Here is a 17,928-nt window from a genome sequence, read left to right as displayed (position 1 = left end):
GGTGCGAAGACCTGATAAATTAAGACTGAACCATTTCCTTTCTCAGCTGTCTCCACCCTGTGTGGAATATGTCTACCCCAAACCACCTTAAAGAATGGAGACTCGCTCCAGTTTTGCAAGCAGAGCAAACTGCCTTTTGCAAATTGCACAACTAAAACATTTTTCAGTTCTGTAGGGGGGCCTGACATAACTTTGGAGATTTGGAAATAAACTGTCCTTTATTCCATTGGTATCTCTACCTTCCCTTGGTCAGTTTATCTCTCTAATATGCTGTATCTTGAAAAGCTCTATGCAAAGAGGAAATTCTTTCCTACTTTCAAGGTGATCCACTAGTTCTTTGCTTTGTGGATGTTCCATATTCTAAATATGAGGACTCCCTCTTGGTGGTGCTATCAACGCTTCAGATTTAGAGGCTGAATTTTCAGTGATTGTTGCAACTGTTCTCTCAAAACTTGTGGTGCCTCCTTTGGACATGTTAATAGGGTAACTGCTTGCATCCGAAGAAGTGGGTATTCACCCACGAAAGCTCATGCTGCAAAACGTCTGTTAGTCTATAAGGTGCCACAGGATTCTTTGCTGCTTTAATAGGGTAATTGTGTGGCTTAGCCTAAAAGATTAACTTTAATTGAGGAAATAGCAATTTTATACCTGATGATACTTGACCTTTCATCCAAGGATCTTGCTACTTTTGTGTAAACTGTAGTGAAATTTCCTACACATAGAATCACAGAAATGCAGGGCTAGAAGGGGCCTCCTTGAGTTGGGGACATATTATCCCCATTTTACACAAAGGGAAACTGAGACCTGAGAGGTTGAGAGACTTGCCCAAGGTCACACAGGAGGTCAGTGGTAGAGCAGGGAATATGAATCTGCATCTCCTGCCTCCAAATTTTGGGTTTCAGCCACAAGATCTTAATTTTCTATTGTAAATTCTCTGGAATTTCACTTCCTGTAAAATAGTTTAACTTTATAAGTAAGTTTTTTCCATAGTGCTAGTGTCACAAACTACCTTGCTTAGCAGCAGGACGGCTTCCTTTCATGCAAGATTCAAATACCGATTGTAGTTTAAAACCTACTAAATAACTACATTTCCCGAGTTATTCAGGGTTGAAAGTGCATCTTCCCTCTTCTGCTTTCTGTGCTCCATGTCAGACACTCTGCCTGAAATCACTGGAGTAGGGAGTGCATTTCAAACTTTTTTATGCTGCCCTGCTGAGCAAAACACATGCAGTTTTCTTTAAGGCCTTCCTTTTGAAAGGTAATTATATCCAGTATTTCTGACCTTCTGAATCTCTTTAAGTTGCCTTTCCCAGCAGTTCAAGTTTCACTGGAATACTCCCTGCATTGTGCAGCTGCAGGACCTCCAAGGAGAGGTCACTTTCACCTAACCAGCCACCTATGCCCAAAGACATTCACAAGTGGGTAGTTACCAAGAGCAGGGCACTGACAGGGGACAGCATCAACAATGCCTGCAGATAACATTGTTTGCACAGAGCATCTAAGTTAGTTTTCCAGCAAAACTCTGCTCCCCTTCCCTTATGCTACCCAGATCTGGCAGTGAGCCGTGTCCTTTTCTTGGGGTAGCCCAGCGTCCGTTCTCACCGGTTGCACATTTGAGATTTTTGAGAATAGATGAGAGAATTAAACACTTGAATTGCACTGTTCAGTACGAATGCTGGTTACCCAGTTTGAGCTGTTGGCATACATCTTACTGCCCCGGACTTCAATTCCCCCCTTCCCCCAGTACTCTCATGGGATCTATACTTTAGGGGCTCTCAGAGAGGAGCATTGATGCTGGCTGCTTTTTCCCAAATCAGCCTTCTGGGATGTCACCAATCGTCTCAGTAACTTAGTGGAGAAATTTTTGTGTGGACGCTGAATCTCAGTTGCACTGTTAATCTAAAGCCTCATAAGTCTGACTTGGTGAGCAGTCCTGCTCAGAAGAGGAAAGACTTTAAGGACATGTGAAGTGAAAGGGATCTTTCACTTTTTGTGCCTCCCCCACCCAGGGCCGCATTTACACATTATGTGCCCCTAGGCACAGCATCTTCAGCACCCCCCCTATCTGCAGCTGATATTCATGGTGTGCACAGTTTTTTAGAGAGGGAAGGCATGCCTAGAATGCCAGCACCCCTAGGCACGTGCCTACTGTGCCTAATTGGAAACCTGGCCCTGCCCCCACCCCAGTCTCTTCCAGGCCGGGATAGTGGCTTTAATGCTTCACTGTTAGCATAGGAGGTGGGATGTTCCTTTAATCATCTCCAAGGTTGGACATAATCATAAGGGACCATTCAAGTCGTATTTAAGGGGCTGAACTGTTGTTGGACAGAACTTAATCCATTAGTTGCATCACTAATGCCCTGCTCATGTCAAGCCACTGGCTGCTTTAAAAGCTCTTCATCAAGCTTTGTACTTCTCAAGATCATCCACCCAGATACATGTCATCTCTTTGCTTCCCCCCCCCCCCCTCCCCCCCCCCCCCCCCCCCCCCCGTTTATAGTGTGGTGGCAAATGCTTTGATTTTGGGGGGTGTTTTGTTTTTTTACACTCAATTGAAAGTGTTAAGACTGCGAGGGTAGGGGATTGTTTTCCTCTGAAGAACATCCCTCTTCCCTCCCCCCCCTTGTTTCCCCCTCTTTCCAAGTGTGTTGCTGGCATGTTGAACATAACGTAAACAGTGTGAAACCAAACCTTTTCATGGAACTAATCCAGTGGTTTTCAACCTTTTTTTCATTTGAAGACCCCTAAAAAATTTCAAATGGAGATGCAGACCCCTTTGGAAATCTTAGATGTATTCTGGGGTCCCCGGACCACAGTTTAAAAGCCACTGAACTAATCCATCTCTTTCCCTTGGGAGCTGAAACAAGCGGGATGGGGTTTTAATTTGCTTTGCTTTGTTTAACTCTTTCTACCATTGCTGCTGCAGGGAGACTTAAGTGAACCTACAAAGCAGGGAGCCGTTGCTCCTTTAAGAGCTTAATAGCCCACACTGTGTAGTGGATTATGCAGGGCGGGGAGAGTGATCTTTGATTGTGAGTCTGAGAAGAATCAATGTCACTGCAGATTAGCCCAGATGATGTGCCTGCTTCAGCCTTCCTGCCTCTAAAAAAAAATTACTGTTCTAAGGTGGGAGAGGGCCATTTTGGGTTTAACTATGCAGAAATAAGACAACCATGTTAGGAGATATTCAATATGCACAATCTGTATGTTACTACTTGGTGTTGGCTCTTACATTGTTTCCTTTTTATCTAGGATAAGATTCAAAAGTTGTATGATAGGAAGATGAAAGAGGGCATGGACATGAACTACATCATTCAGAGGAAGAAGGAATTTCGTAATCCCAGGTGAGTTTTCCCTCTGGGGTTACAACTCCACATGAAAGCTAATACCAAGCCTCGTCATCCCTGCCATTAGAGTCCTATCAGAAATTGGGGATGTCAAGCACTAGACACTGTTAGTGCTCATGAAATCAGAAAGAGGATCTAGAAAAACATCTCAAATGAGTGAGCATGAGACTCTTTGGAGATCCATGTAGCCACAACTAAAACACTAATTTTAAAACCAAGTGTGTAGGGCTTTAGGTATGATTCCGTGGATGGTATGTTTTGGGTTGGGAGTTAGAGATGAATCTCTAGTTGGGGGGAGGAATAACCAGGGTTTCTGGCATGTTTTGCATGTTGTGGTGGTGTTTATGGGTCTTCAGAGTGTTACTCTTTGCACTCTGATTCTGCACCTGGGCCATTGAAAAGGAGCACCAGCCTCTTTATACCAACAAACCCTATGAGCTTAAACTTGAAGAAAGGCAGGGAAAAGCTAGAAATAAACTAATTGTTCTTCTGTCTCAGCATCTATGAAAAGCTGATCCAGTTTTGTGCAATTGACGAACTTGGTACGAATTATCCCAAGGTAAGAAGCGTGAAAGATTTTCCTGGGAGATGGGGTGGGTACATGAAGCTCTCATCAGTTCTGTCCTCTTCCTCAGCCAGGTCATTTAGGGCTTCGTACTTCGGGGCTGATGATGGAAATAGTTAGCTAGAGATTTGTTTGCAGTTTGATTTCTAGTTGCATTGAAGTAAAATGTGCTCTGTGTAACAGTGAACTCCAGCAGCTGTAGCTTTGCGATATACACTTTGAATTCTGTGGTTGGGGACAGCTAATTTGGGGGTTTGTAGTGGTGTAGGTAAAATTCTACTTTGGCGTGTCAGTCTTTCAGGAGGCACAAATTTGGGAAACAAGTGTCTACTTGCAATGAGAAATATTTAGTGCATCTGTCACTCACTGAAATGGCATAACCGGTACAAATCATGCAAATTGTTGAATTGTCAGATGGAAAATGGTACCAGGAACATATCTAGCTTCAGGCTAAGACTGTAAAAGGAGCCTAAGACAGTTAGGCATCTGGGAGTTGGGTGTCCATTCATGTTAGTCCCTTCAGCCTCAACATCTTGTAAAATATTTGACTGTTCACACCTGAAAAATAGTGGTCTTTAGAAGAGCACAACCTGACTTACCTCACTCCAAGGCTGGGAGCAGGGCTAAGGCTTGGGCGGGGGATGTCATGCGAATGAGGTAAGGGGGCCAAGACTGGGGGGAGAGGGGGCATGGAGGAGCTGCAGCCAGGCTGTGGGGCGGGGAGCAGCAGCTGGACCCGCAGCCTGGTGCAGCTTTGCTCTCGGCCCCAGGCCAGGAATGGAGCCGCAGCTAGGGGCCAAGGCTGGGGGCATGAGCGAGGCCAGGAGCAAAGCCACTGCTGGGCCGTCGTAGGGAACAGCAGCCGGGCCCTGGGCCAGGTGCAGAGCTGGGGTGGGGCTGGGTGGTGCTCCCTCCCCACCCCCGGTGGGGGCTGGCTTGCACCTGCTGCACCCCCCTGAATGTTCCTCCATGTCCCTGTGGGGGGCGTGCCCCACAGTTTTATGACATCTGCATAAGAGATTTATTGATTCTTAGCTTATGTAATATCTTTTATTGGCCTAACTTCTGTTGGTCCAATAAAAGATATTACCCCACCCATCTTGTCTCTCTGATATTCTCGGACCAATGCAACTATAACTACAATGCATATGAACCTTGTATGTTTGACTGGGATACGGGAGAGGGGCATTTAGAGCTGTAGTGAATATTTCCTTCTCTTCCTTGCGGTACTTTAATAGAAGTACATGTTTGATGCTGAGTGAAATGTTGAAGTGTTTTGTATATCTTACTGTTCAAACAAGTTCCTGAAATAATGTTAAACCTTTTCTCTTTCAGGACATGTTTGACCCTCATGGGTGGTCTGAGGACTCCTACTATGAGGCGCTAGGTAATCTTAAGGATATCTTTACGTTCTTTCTGATCACTCCTACAGCTTTTATCCCTTTTATTAGTGCTATTGAATCATGCTGGAGCTTTAGCAACCGTATTTTAACTGAACACCCTTTTGAATGACTGGGAAGTCAGAACATGCCTGCTGCGTTCTGGTTAGGCGCTAGTCCAGTTTGGCTGTACAGACCAGGGCCACCCAGAGGTGGGGGCAAGAGGGGCAATTTGCCCCGGGCCTTGCAGGGGCCCCCACAAGAGTTTTTCGGGGCCCTCCGGGCAGGGTCCTTCACTCACTCCGGGGGCCCTGGAAAACTCTCGTGGGGCCCGGGGCCCCAGAGTTTCTTCCTCTCCGAGTCTTCGGTGGGAATTTGGCGGCGGGGGGGTGCCCTTCCACTCCGGGACTCATGCCAAAGTGCCCTGAAGACCCACAGCAGGGGGTCCTTCTGTTCCAGGACCCGCCGCCGAAGTGCCGGGTCTTCGGTGGCAATTTGGCGGCGGGGGACACCCGCCGTGGGTCTTTGGGGCACTTCAGCGGCGGGTCCCGGAGCAGAAGGACCCCCTGTCACTGAATTACCGCCGAAGCGGGGGCCCCCTGCTGCCGAAGATCCCAGGCCCCCTGAATCCTCTGGGCGGCCCTGGTACAGACCTAGAACTTCCTGAGTTTCCATTAGTTTGGAAAGTCCCTCCCTTAAAATTGTTGGTCTGAGATACAAGCAGGCTCTGGTTGCAGTAAAGAGGCTGAAGAAATTATAAGTGGAATGTTGCCTTGATAGTACATTTTTTATTCCATAGCTGATTCTGTAGTTTTCTGAATGTGGGACCTTGCCCATTGATTGTGGGGGAGGAGACGGGGACTGTTGTAGAGATGAATTACTCCTTTTGCTGAATCTCCTGCTTTTTATGACTTCTTGTATCAACCTTTTTTAGCCAAAGCACAGAAGATTGAAATGGACAAACTGGAAAAGGCCAAGAAGGAGCGCACAAAGGTAATAAATCAAGAATTATGGAATTTAGAGATCAATCTCCCAGCCTTTATTCATTCCACTGCTTCATGTTCCTCCATGTACTACCCCTTGTATTGACTATTAGGTATTTTTAGACGGTTCTGGCATCTTCCCCTTATTCATTTCTTTGCCAGACTGTACAGATTTAGGTTTTTGGCCTTTCCTTGTAGGTCAGTTTCTCTCCAGGCCCAATTGCCTTTGCTACTTGAGTCCCATCCAATTTTGTCAATGTTCTTAAATCAGAGCATGCATAACTGCACCCAGTATTCCAAATACAAGATCATCAATACTCTGTGAATAACTACTATGTACTTAGTCTTTCACACTATGCCTCTAGTCACGCAGCCTAATGTAGCTTAATTCCCCCAGCAAATCACACTGAACTCAGGCCTGGTTTTTGTTTTCTCTTATTACCACTTTGACTGTATCTAGACCCATATCAACCCCCCGATACCTGAAAATGTCTGCGTGTTAGGAAATTGAGTCAATGCATTTAAAACACTATATAGCTCTGGAGGACTTCATCACCCACACTCCCACCAAATGGTGAGGCACTTGGATTAGGGGCTGGCATTCAGAAATCATATCCAAATAGTTAATTAACAAGATCTCACTTCGGATTTGTAGAATGCTTTTTTTGGCAACAAGTACATTTTTTGCAGCAAACTTTTTTTATAGCCATCTCTTTGTTTGCCTCTTGTTTTGCTTTATGCACAACAATATAGTCACCTGTGACTATCCCCCTTCCTCTCCCATGGCTGTAGACTTATAGGTATGTAATTGCAGGCTGTTGTGGCTCTTGTTGCTAGGTTTCCTTCTGTGGTTCAGTCTCTGTAAACCATGCGTGCGGGGACTTGCATTCTAGGACAGCTTTTATTTTTCTATCTTGTTTTCTCATTGAAGAAATGATTTGTAAGAATGTGTCTGTACAGACCAGGATTCTAGTCCTGATCTGTCCATTAAGGATGGTACCAAACTTTCTGATCTGTCTACACATGGAGAATCTTCATATTTACACATCTTCATAATGGTTATAACTGATACATTTTGGAGTACTTGGTATTTCTCTCCCCAACATACCAATGATAAGTGGAATGGCCCAATAAATGTTTTTATACTTTGTTTGCTCAGGTGGGGTAGCATTCTTGGTCCCAAGATGTATGAGACCAAAGTAGGTGAGGTAATAACTTTTTCATTACAGAAGTTGGTTCAATAAAAAAAAATACCTCACCTATATTGTCTCTTTTTTATACCTTGCTACATTCTGGATCTAAAGAATAACTTTACAGTGAGGGAAGAAGACCAAGATATTAACATCTGTTCTTCTTTTCCTCCCCTCTTCTTCCTTTCTAGATTGAGTTTGTGACTGGCACTAAGAAGGGCACAACAACAAATGCTTCATCCACCACAACCACAACAGTCAGCACTGCCGTTGGAGGTAAATACATGTGATGACAAACTTAAATTGCATCGCAATTGTGGGAATTGCCTCTCATGCTACCCAGAAACCCTAGAAGTTCCCTTTCTTCTCCATCCCCTTGACACAAGACAAGTCTACGCTACCGTGCAACATCAGCGCAGCGGCACCACTGTAACACATCTGGTGAAGACAAGCTCTGTCAACGGGAGAGCACTCTTACCTCAGCATAATTACTCCACCTCCACAGGTGGAACCTGTGTCAGCAGGAGAGTGTCTCCTGCTGACATAGCACCAGTGTGGACAGTGCTTATGTTGATGTAACTTGCATCGCTCGGGGGGGCAGGGTGCCTGAGTTACGCAAGTTATGTTGACCTAAGCGGTAACGTAGAGGAGCCCAAAGAAGGCAGATTGCCAGGAGTTGGTACCCTTGGTGTTCCCAGTATTAGTTATCTGGGATTGGGGGTTGCTGGCCTGTTTTCCTGGTAGGAAGGTTGGCAGTGAGCTTTGGGGAGGAAAGGATTTCTTTGTGCCAAGGTTAATGGAATTTGTTGCTGTATGTTGATGAGTGTCTCTTGAACAGGTCTTTCCCCAGAGCCTGAGGAGAGGGTTGGGAAAAGAGTAGATGAACAACTTGATGTTTTAATTTGGATAATGGCTCTTAACAGTTAGTGCTATACCTCATGCTAATGCAGTGGTTCTCCAACTTTTGTACTGGTGACCCCTTTCACATAGCAAGCCTCTGATTGCGACCCCCCGTTAATAAATTAAAAATGCTTTTTTATATATTTAACACCATTATAAATGCTGGAGGCAAAGCGGGGTTTGGGGTGGAGGCTGACAGCTCGTGACCCCCATGTAATAACCTCATGACCCCCTGAGGGGTCCCAATCCTCAGTTTGAGAACCCCTGTGCTATTGGAATGGGGAGATCCATGTTTTCTGTCCAAACCAAACCTACTTTGGTGTTGGGGGAGAGTGTGAATCTCATGTCACTTTTCTAAGAGTTCAGGGGCATAAACAGTGCAGATTCTTCAGTTTGCCTTTGGGGGTTCAAAGTTCCATTAGGTTTATGCTCAACACTTCCTGACCAAGTTCCACTTGCCTCATAGAGGGGTGAGGAGATGCTGTCCACTCAGGCAATGGCACTTGGAGGGTTGAGAAGGAGAGGGATCCGTTAAGATCAATGGCTGTTAATGTTAATACTAGTCTCTCTTGGTTTTTCCAAATCAGATGCTCAAAAGAGAAAAAGTAAGTGGGACTCTGCCATCCCGGTAACAACAATAGCTCAGCCCACCATCCTCACCACCACTGCAACATTGCCAGCTGTTGTCACAGTAACCACCAGCGCAAGCGGCTCCAAAACCACAGTTATCTCTGCTGTTGGCACCATAGTGAAAAAAGCAAAGCAGTGACAAGTGCATTGAGACTTGACCTGGGCTTCCAGACTGAATTCTCATTGAAGGCACCACCCTTTGAAGGGGAAGAGGAGAGGGTCACTCTTATTTGCTCAGTACAAAATGGCAAGACTTGAAAACAGACCCAACATGGCCCCCCCCTCAGCCCCCCAACCCCATTAAGGGAAGTGGGGGAAGCAGGAACATCAGGTGTGTGCACACAGGACTGACCTTCATAGAAAGGAGTTTCTCTATCCCGTGTCACTGCTGGAATGACCAGTCGCTCTATAGTGTGCTGAAGGCCAGTGGTGTGCAATGTGTCAGCTTGTAAATGTTTGTTAGTTCATTTAAGTGCTGTGGTGTTATTACTTTTATGGCTTGGAGAGTCTTATCCCTACTGGATATCTGAATTTTAAAAATAAATGGGAAAATGTCGGTCATTCTCTTGCATCTCAGGCCACGCTTTAAAGGTTGTTGCCCTATGACTTGGTCTCCCCCACACATATACGCTCTGCCTCAAGGGAATTAATGTGCACAAGGCTGATCAGCATCCTTGCTTGTAAGCATAGCTGAGATGTGAGTGTATAATCTACATGCAAAGAAATGAGTCTACATTCATACAATTGCTATTCACATCTGTAACCTATGTGCCTATCCATGTAGCTTTTATTTCGGTAATCAGGTGTTAAAAGCATTGAAATTTTTCGATATAAAATAGTGAAATAGTCAAGTTTTGCTAGCCTCTTACAGAGATGGAGACCCCCTGTGCAGAACCTGGACTGTAGGTGTCACATTTGTGAAATCAGAGCATGCATTTGGAGAGAGCTGCCGAGAGAGATTTTGTCTCCATGGAGTAAGATCAGATACCAGATCGCCAGAGGAAAGTGTTCCTAATGTAGAAGCCCATGTTGTCTATTTATAATGTAGTGACTTATACTGTGAAACACACACAGCAGTACTGTTTGTTCCACTGTAGTGAAAAAGATACTGTCAACTTAAATTTTACTTTTTGGGGAGTGGCGGAGGTGCTTCCTATCTATGTTACTAAAAATTCTTCATTATAAAAATGGAAAATTTTAAAAATTCTTATGTCCTTTTCATATCTTACTATGTGCATTTCTCTGACCGGCTAATGAAAAAAACCATTATTTTCACTTTTAGTGTTGATACCTGGGTTGCAAATGCTGCAGAGGAGAGTTTACTTTAAAACTTTTCCCCATGGAATTTTAAGAAATCATGGAAACCTCTTTAGACTTTTGTCTGTTGACTGAGACCATTTTCTGGACATACTTTGTGTTTATATCCCTTTTTAAAGATTTCTCAGCTCTTTCATTATAAAACCCATATTCTAGGATTGATACCTTAAAATTCTGATTTTTGTAAACTTGTCAGTTTTTCTTAATTTTACCAGCAGTCAGCCCCTAATAATACACAGGTGTTTTGTATAATCCTTTTCCTGCATGTATCTCAAAGTACTTCACCGTATAATACTTATCTCCTGGTAAAGTGTCTTGCCCAAAGTCATCTAGAAAGCCAGTGAGATACTATTTGATGTGGGTGGATGGAATAATTTACACTGCCATAATTGTTTGAAGAAATCACTACTAAATTGTTTATTGTACCAGTCCCTATAGGATATTTTTTAGTTCACCTGATTGCTGACTCTGTATTAATAAATACCAATTTCCTTCAGCTTCAATATTCCAGGTGTTGCAGATTGTATTGAGATAAAAATTGCTACCTAGATCAGTCTTTTAAGCTGTAAAGCAGGGATGAGAGAGGGAGTTAATAGATCAGCAAAAATGTAAGTTTCTCTGGATTTCATGTTGCTTTCTTCAGTTCTAGCTTGCCTAAAATAAATTTATAACTTCAACTGGGGGAGGGAGAATGGGTCTGTCTTGCTTTTGATATACTTAGAAGAGGATTTCTTCCTAATCACTTTGACAGATGTCAGATTTTGTTTATCTGGAATATTCAGGGGTCCACTGGAGCACTGATAGGATTGCGGCACTACAGAGAGACCAAGAAAGTGAAACCCGAATGAGTTGATATGAGGATGGTTGGTGGCGTGGCTTGTCTCGTCATTCTTACTGAAGTAAGAACCCTGCACAGAGTTGCCGACTTGATTCCCACTAACTATGGCAGGTGCCTTGTTAACTCCACTCTGAGGTGGAATGGGTCTCTGGGCAGGGGCTACCTCGAGTTTAACACCGAGAGGCAGGCCTGTCAAAGTGTGTGAGTGTGATGTGAATGTAGATGGTTTTAAGTGCCGAGCAGCACGGCTGAAAGTGAAACACTGAAACTGGGGGCAAAGCAAATGTAGGGGTACAGCTTCCTCTAGCCCCCCGTTCTGCAGAATAACGGCAATGAAATGTTGCTTTGTATTTCCTGAGTCTCCTTTGGCACAGAAAATGCTGCTCTAGCACCAGAGACTTTATTGCAATTTTTTGTAATCCTATAAATGTGGGAGGGAAGAGTGTCATAAAGAGAAGGGAGCCTACTGCTCAGTCAACTGACTACATCCTTGAAGTATGTTTGTCAGGAGCAGGCTCTGAGCTGTTGAATCTGAGAATGGGAATGTATATTTTATCTTCTCACTGGAATGTGAACAGGCAATAGGCTGTCAATAACATGAGTTAGCAGTAGTGCCAGCTACTGCAGCTTGAGTATTTACTTCCTATTACAGTTTATAACTTTTTCATTACGGAAACACTGAAGGAGGGTGTGACTACGTGGTAAAGACCAGCTTGGCTTAACCTGAAAAACATCAAATAAGCCCAACTATCAGCATCAGTTGTGATGGAAAAGATGACTTTGTGCAGTTCTGATAATTGTGTGACCACCCTATGCCTGATGAATGGCAAATCCTATTCACATTGGATCAGGCCGTTAGCCAATCTAGTCTATATCATGCCACCTGATATCATCCATAAGGTCTATTCACACTGTGGTGGTGGGAACTCCTTCCTGACTCCTGCATCTGTCCAATGTATGCCCTAAACTAGGAGGCTTGATCACCCTTATCTTAGTTTATGTTGCTATAGATATTAGTTTGATCTGTGAAGACACTTAAGCCACACGGGTTTAAGACTTACATTGCGGTGTAGATCTGCTTTAATTTTTTTATCAGTCCAGTATCAGTTGAGGACAGGTGACTGTCTCCAAGGCAGGTGTGGTGGAAACCCAAACCCAAAAGGACTACTACTATCAGTTCAGATGCGTTTACACGTTAGCAGCGCACTTATGAGTAATTGCAGTTGGTTCAAAGTGTCACAGCTAATGGACTGTCATTCTTGTGTGTCTTATATAAACACCTCTCCATACCACTGATAGCAGAGAGAGCTAGTATTCTTCTTAATCTAGTAAAGCCCTCTTTGCTAGTGGGTTTCTGGTAACGCAAAACTAAACCGAGCTGGGCAGCTGCCAGGAAACAGCTTTGTGGCAGGAAAAGGGGGACTCTTATGGTGGAAAGCTGGAAAGAGGTTAGCTTTGTTGCCAATGCTCATGTGAAGCTGGACTCTCCTGTACCGAGCCTGCTCCCCAGCAATTAAACACACCAGTCACCCAGGGTGAATATTGAAAGGTTTGGGAGATGAATCACTCGCTACACAGTTTGCTGATCATTATTTTAATTTTTTTCGTAAATGTCTTAGTCATCATAGACTTCCTGTCCACCCCACCCTTCCCCTTTCCATGTTCCCGCTTCCCCTCTCTCCCTGTAGCATCTGTAATAATTCCAAGCCCCCCGTCAGGGCAGTCATTTGTACAGTTCACATTCACATGGGCTAGAAATCTTTCCACTGCACTGTGCTTAGGAAACCTATTCATTCCTTTATTTGTCTAAGTTTATATGTTAAATCACCTGACAAAAACATGGATGTATTTATTTTAGGCTCTGGCTTTCTAGATAAACAAGTTTGCACATATTTAGCTGGTGCTCCAGACATCAGCACATTGACATAATTGGAGGAAAACTAGCTATTGTCCATGGGCAGTAGCTGATTTTTTTAATTGTCATTTTAATATTAAAACATTCTTAATCTATGAATGGGCATTTGGAATTTGAGCCTCTTACAATTTTCCCAGGAGCTAACATCCTTTTAAAAATAGGGGTTATAACAAAAGTGCCTCAGTAGTCCGTAACAATAGTGTTGCCACTGCAGTACTATGACGTAGTGCTGATGAAATATGCCAGCCATAAGGCAAGCTTCCCTGCCAAAGTGCTTTAGATGTGATCTACCTTTGGGAGCACGTTTTGGTTCCAAGGGCCCATTTGATCATTAGTGTCTACTGATACTGTCAACAAAGGAGGCTGCCTGTTTGAACATATGCACAGTCCTCTAGGGAACAAGCTTGGACTGAAACAAATTCGCTCCACCTAGGCCACCAAAATCCATTTAAATGGCAATAATTTCAGTCCCTGCCAACCTGGTCTGATGTGAACGGATTACCTAGGGCTAAAACATCCTTCATCCCAGTGCTACGTTAGCAGTCACTTGAGCCTTTTCACAAAGGCTGCAGACCACTCCCCATCCCTTTCTCCCCATGGGAGACTGTTGCCGTACACTGACAATGAAATCAGCCTCTGGTCTCATTTTCTCTTTGAGGGATATAGCTAGTACCATTCACCATCTGTGGCTCCTTCATTTTTCTGTGGGCTTAAAGTCTCCTTGTCCTCTAAGCATGTGCTGCTTGTGTTTGCATGGGTTTATCTCAGCCCGAAGCCATGTATTCAAAGGGCTTGGGTATATCAAGGCAGGCCAATCACTGAGTTTTTAGACATTGATAGATCAGGTGAATGAAGTCATCTCTGGCAGACTCTGCACTGTGTCAGCTTTGCTTTTGAAGATTTTCCTGCCTCCAAGCCTATACGTGTTGGTTTTTGACTGACTTTGCATGCTGCCTCTTGCTGTTCAGAGATCTGTCCCTCCCTGTTTCTGTATCAGGTGCTTTGTTGGTCTAAGGGTGTGAGATTTTGCTCTGAGCTTCATTTAGTGTTCTCAAGATGTGGCCTCTAACCTAAGCAGGTTGAGCAGCCTTTGCTGGCTCCACCTCAAAGCTAAAATAGTGGAGCCTGAAGCTATGGCTTTTGTCCTGTTGCTGCCAGTCCCTCTGTCTATTTTATATGCAACACCAACATTGTGGGTTTACTGTAAAATTAAAAACCCACCTCACCAAGGCCTTAGTCTCCTACCCACCCTTGATCGTGCAGTCAGATCCCAGCAGCATTGGAGTAATCATTTCAACAGTAATTCAGCCCGACACCTATAGAAACTTCTTCCCACCCCGTCGTCATTATGGGAAGCAAGCACTCAGATCACTGCAGAAAAACCCATCAAATAGATGTCTCTTGCAGAGTGCCCAGAAATGGGATGGGGTGTTCCAGTTGAACAATAGATTTGTGAGCCGAGGGAGGCAGAGTCATTGGTCTTTCAGGAGAGAACTGCATTTCCTGGGGTGGGAGGCTTACAAGACTTTTTTTTTTTTTTTTTTTACACAAATCACTGTTAATCAAAAATTGCTAATGGGCAATGAGATCCCAGCAAGGTCCCTCTTTCCCCTTTTACTGGGATCAGCATTGTTCTTCCCAGCATTTTCTTACTTGCAGCTTGGACCAGGGGGTCTTCCATTGCCTTGGCGTTGCTAATTATGGCAGTTCCTCTTTAAATAGGGGTGTTTTTTTTCTAAAGAGCCATTGGACTTCCTCCCTGTTCTTCTAAATAAGAACCACAGAGGCTGATAGCTTATAACTCTTATTCATTTGTTAAACCTTTTAATGCTTGTGTTCTCCAGTAAACAAACTGCTGAAAGCTGATTGCTTCTGAAGCACTTGGGGTTTCACTAGGAAATTTCTCACCTTCCTCTGGTAATACAAATCTTACTTTCCCTTGGCCCACTGGTTTAGACCAGCACTGGAAGAAAATTAGACTTGCTGTGTACCAGGCCTCTTCTACAATAGCTAAAACACCAATAACTTTGCCCTTCTATAGCACATCTTCCATCCCAGCATTCTACTAGTACAAGCAGTTTGATTTTGCCTCAAAATCCCTCACTTGCCATATCTATGAAGCATCATCACGTTAAGCAGTGGCCGCCTTTCTCGCAGATTTATGCAGACTGACTCATTAAGAGACACTACAATGTTGCGGGGGGAAGGGGGTTGTTTGCAGTAGGACAATCTTAAGCACAGGGACCCTAGATACTCTATCTAATGTGGGGAAATGATCTGTGTTGCAAGTGGTTTCTTCCTTTCTTTAAAACTGTTTCTTTTATCACTGTGTTTTAGTTTGTGCTTTCCGCATGGCTTTTATATTGTGTTTAGTCACTTTCTAATTTCAAAATCTTTTCTCTTGCATCTCTCCTCTTGGCCTGCTGTTTCCCATCTGGGCCTTTGATTAGACATGGAGAGAAGATTTTTGACGGAAAAGGCAATTCTGAAATCAGCAGGAGGAAGGATCTCTTAATGAAGAATCTCGATGCTGCTTCATTCATTTCTTTAGAAGCCACGTTCGATCCACTTAATCGGTTTCTGCCATCACATGCAGAAGACAGAACCACCCTATTCTAGTGCTTGTTTGCCCTACTGAGCCCCTCTGTTGGAGCAGATGGAACTTACCATATCACTACCCTTGGTTTGCCATGAAACATCAATTCTAGAGGCTGTACGTGTATCTACCCACACTGAAACCACTCAAGTGCTGTCATTTCTGCGGGGGAGGTCCTGGGTGTGAAATCAATGAAGCGACAATGATTTATTCCAGCTGAGGATCTGGCCCCACATGAATAATCCTCCTCCAGCAGCTCCCTCCTTGCCAGTGGTTACTACAAAAGCATAGTGTTCTCTCTTCTTGCATACGACTAACTTTTGGCATTCTGGAGTCCAGTAAAGTTTACAGGCCATTTAGAACTCCTGTTTTCTCTCCTTTTACTGCAAGACTCAGGAGTAGATGTGGTGTCACTGGGACAATGGAAACAATGTGAAACTTGTAAAATATACAATTTGTGACTTTATTACTATTTTTTTGTAATGGCTTGCTATACATTCATGTTCACTTTTCCATTTAAAAAACCAGCAGTTAACAGATTGCTGATCTCCTCTCTTTGGTAATTCTGAGTGCTGGTAAAATTGACTAGACAGTAAATGTTCACCAAGATGGGGAAGCCAGATAACTGAATGAGTTTACATGATCATGCCTTTGGAAAATGACTTCATGGGCTATGGCTTGATATAAGAGTTTTCTATTTGATATGAATGTGCGGAAAAGGCGTGACTCTAGGCATTTAATCATTTCCAGCTAGCTGTGTGTGTTCTCCTTTTCGGTGCTGTATGATCCATGAGGATTATCTTCTTGATGATTCAGCCCCTTATCTCATGTCTTCTGCAGTTTACTTATGGAACCTTCAGTTTGCTTGTTCAGGTTCAAAGAGCGGCTCTCTGTGACTCTTCCAGTGCGGGTTGCAATGCGAAAGACAGGATTGTTCATTCATTTGAGAGGAATGAAAATCACTGGAGGAAAAGTCAAGATCCGTTAGGCCACCAGCCTGAACCATTCTGTGAGCCAGCTGAAGACATGAAAGAGGAAAACATCCCGAAGGAATGAGAACTGTGTGCAACTGCAGACAGAACTCTACTCTGCACTAAGATACACCACGAGGCTGCATTCACCTGATGGGCTCTGCTGGCATTCAGAAGCAAACTCCACGATTCATTCCAGCTGATGTTATGAATCTTGTATATGCAGTACCAAGGTATCTCTTGCTTTAGGGATACTATAACTGGTTGCTTTAAAACAAGTTAAGTCTTCCAAAAAAGAACAAATCTTTCTACTCCTCTTGTCTATTTTAAGTCTCTCTACTTAAGATGATTCTAAACTAGAGCACGCAATAGGGCAGGGATGGGCAAACTATGGCCCGCGGGCCGGATCCGGCCCTTCAGGGCTTTGGATCCGGCCCGCGGGATTACCCCTGGTGGTGCTGCGGGCCCGGCGCTGCTCTCAGAAGCAGCCCCCGGGCCGGGAGGCAAAGGGCTCCATGTGCGCACGCAGAGCCCTCTGCGCCCCCCCCCCCCAGGGGCCGCAGCACTTCCTAGAGTGGCGTGGGGACAGGGCAGGCATGCAGGGAGCCTGCCCTGGCCCTGGTGTGCGCCACTGCCACCCCGGAGCCACTTTAGGTAAGCGGCACCGGGCTGGAGCTCAAACCCCTCCTGCCCCCCGCCCCCCAACTTCCTGCCCTAAGCCCTCTGCCTGTACCTCGCACCCCTCCTGCACCCAGCTCCCTGCCCTGAGCCCCTTTCTGCTCTCCTGTGCATTCCAACCACCTGCCTTGAGCTCCCTGCTGCACCCTGCACCCCGTGCACCCCAACTCCCTGCCCTGAGCCCCATCCTGCACTCCGCACCCCTCCTGTACCCCAACCCCCTTCCCTGAGCCCCCTCTTACACTCTGCACCCCTTCTCTGCCCCAATCCCTTGTCCTGAGCCCCTTCCTCCACATCCCGCACTCCACCCCCCCCTGCCCCGGCCCTGCATACAATTTCCTCATCCAGATGTGGCCCTCGCCCCAAAGAGTTTGCCCACCCCTGCAATAGGGGCTGATCTTGCATTCTCTACTATTGGAATAGATGTCTTGCATCCCATCCTAATAGTATCAAGAGGCTGGTACAACCTTATCTCAGGTGCTAAGGCACAGCGCAGTTGAGGGCCCTCTGCCGAGAACATTCTAACATCACTGCACTAGAGCCTGGTTTCCATCAGCCTTTATGTCCCCTTCCAGTGCAGTTGCTGTGATGAGATGCATAGCAGGAAATGGGGTCCTAC

General features: G+C 44.9%; 1 protein-coding gene across 4 annotated transcripts in view; it reads left to right on the top strand.

Annotated features, from left to right (window-relative positions):
* The window catches only part of LOC123346347 (SAP30 binding protein), a 56,300-nt gene extending 46,745 nt beyond the window's left edge, over positions 1-9,555 (top strand). For all 4 annotated transcript variants that reach the window (XM_044983690.1, XM_044983688.1, XM_044983689.1 and 1 more), the window contains 6 exons: positions 3,253-3,344; positions 3,846-3,906; positions 5,248-5,299; positions 6,226-6,284; positions 7,656-7,740; positions 8,952-9,555. In XM_044983690.1, coding sequence (XP_044839625.1) covers positions 3,253-3,344; positions 3,846-3,906; positions 5,248-5,299; positions 6,226-6,284; positions 7,656-7,740; positions 8,952-9,133 — 531 coding nt within the window. In that variant the 3' untranslated portion in view covers positions 9,134-9,555. The remainder of the gene's footprint in view (positions 1-3,252; positions 3,345-3,845; positions 3,907-5,247; positions 5,300-6,225; positions 6,285-7,655; positions 7,741-8,951) is intronic.
* Positions 9,556-17,928: the final 8,373 nt, after the last annotated feature.

This window comes from Mauremys mutica, chromosome 12 (assembly GCF_020497125.1).
Source record: "Mauremys mutica isolate MM-2020 ecotype Southern chromosome 12, ASM2049712v1, whole genome shotgun sequence".
NCBI lineage: Eukaryota > Metazoa > Chordata > Testudines > Geoemydidae > Mauremys > Mauremys mutica.
The sequence above is the reverse complement of the archived record's forward strand: the minus strand, read 5'-3'. Positions and strand labels throughout refer to the sequence as shown.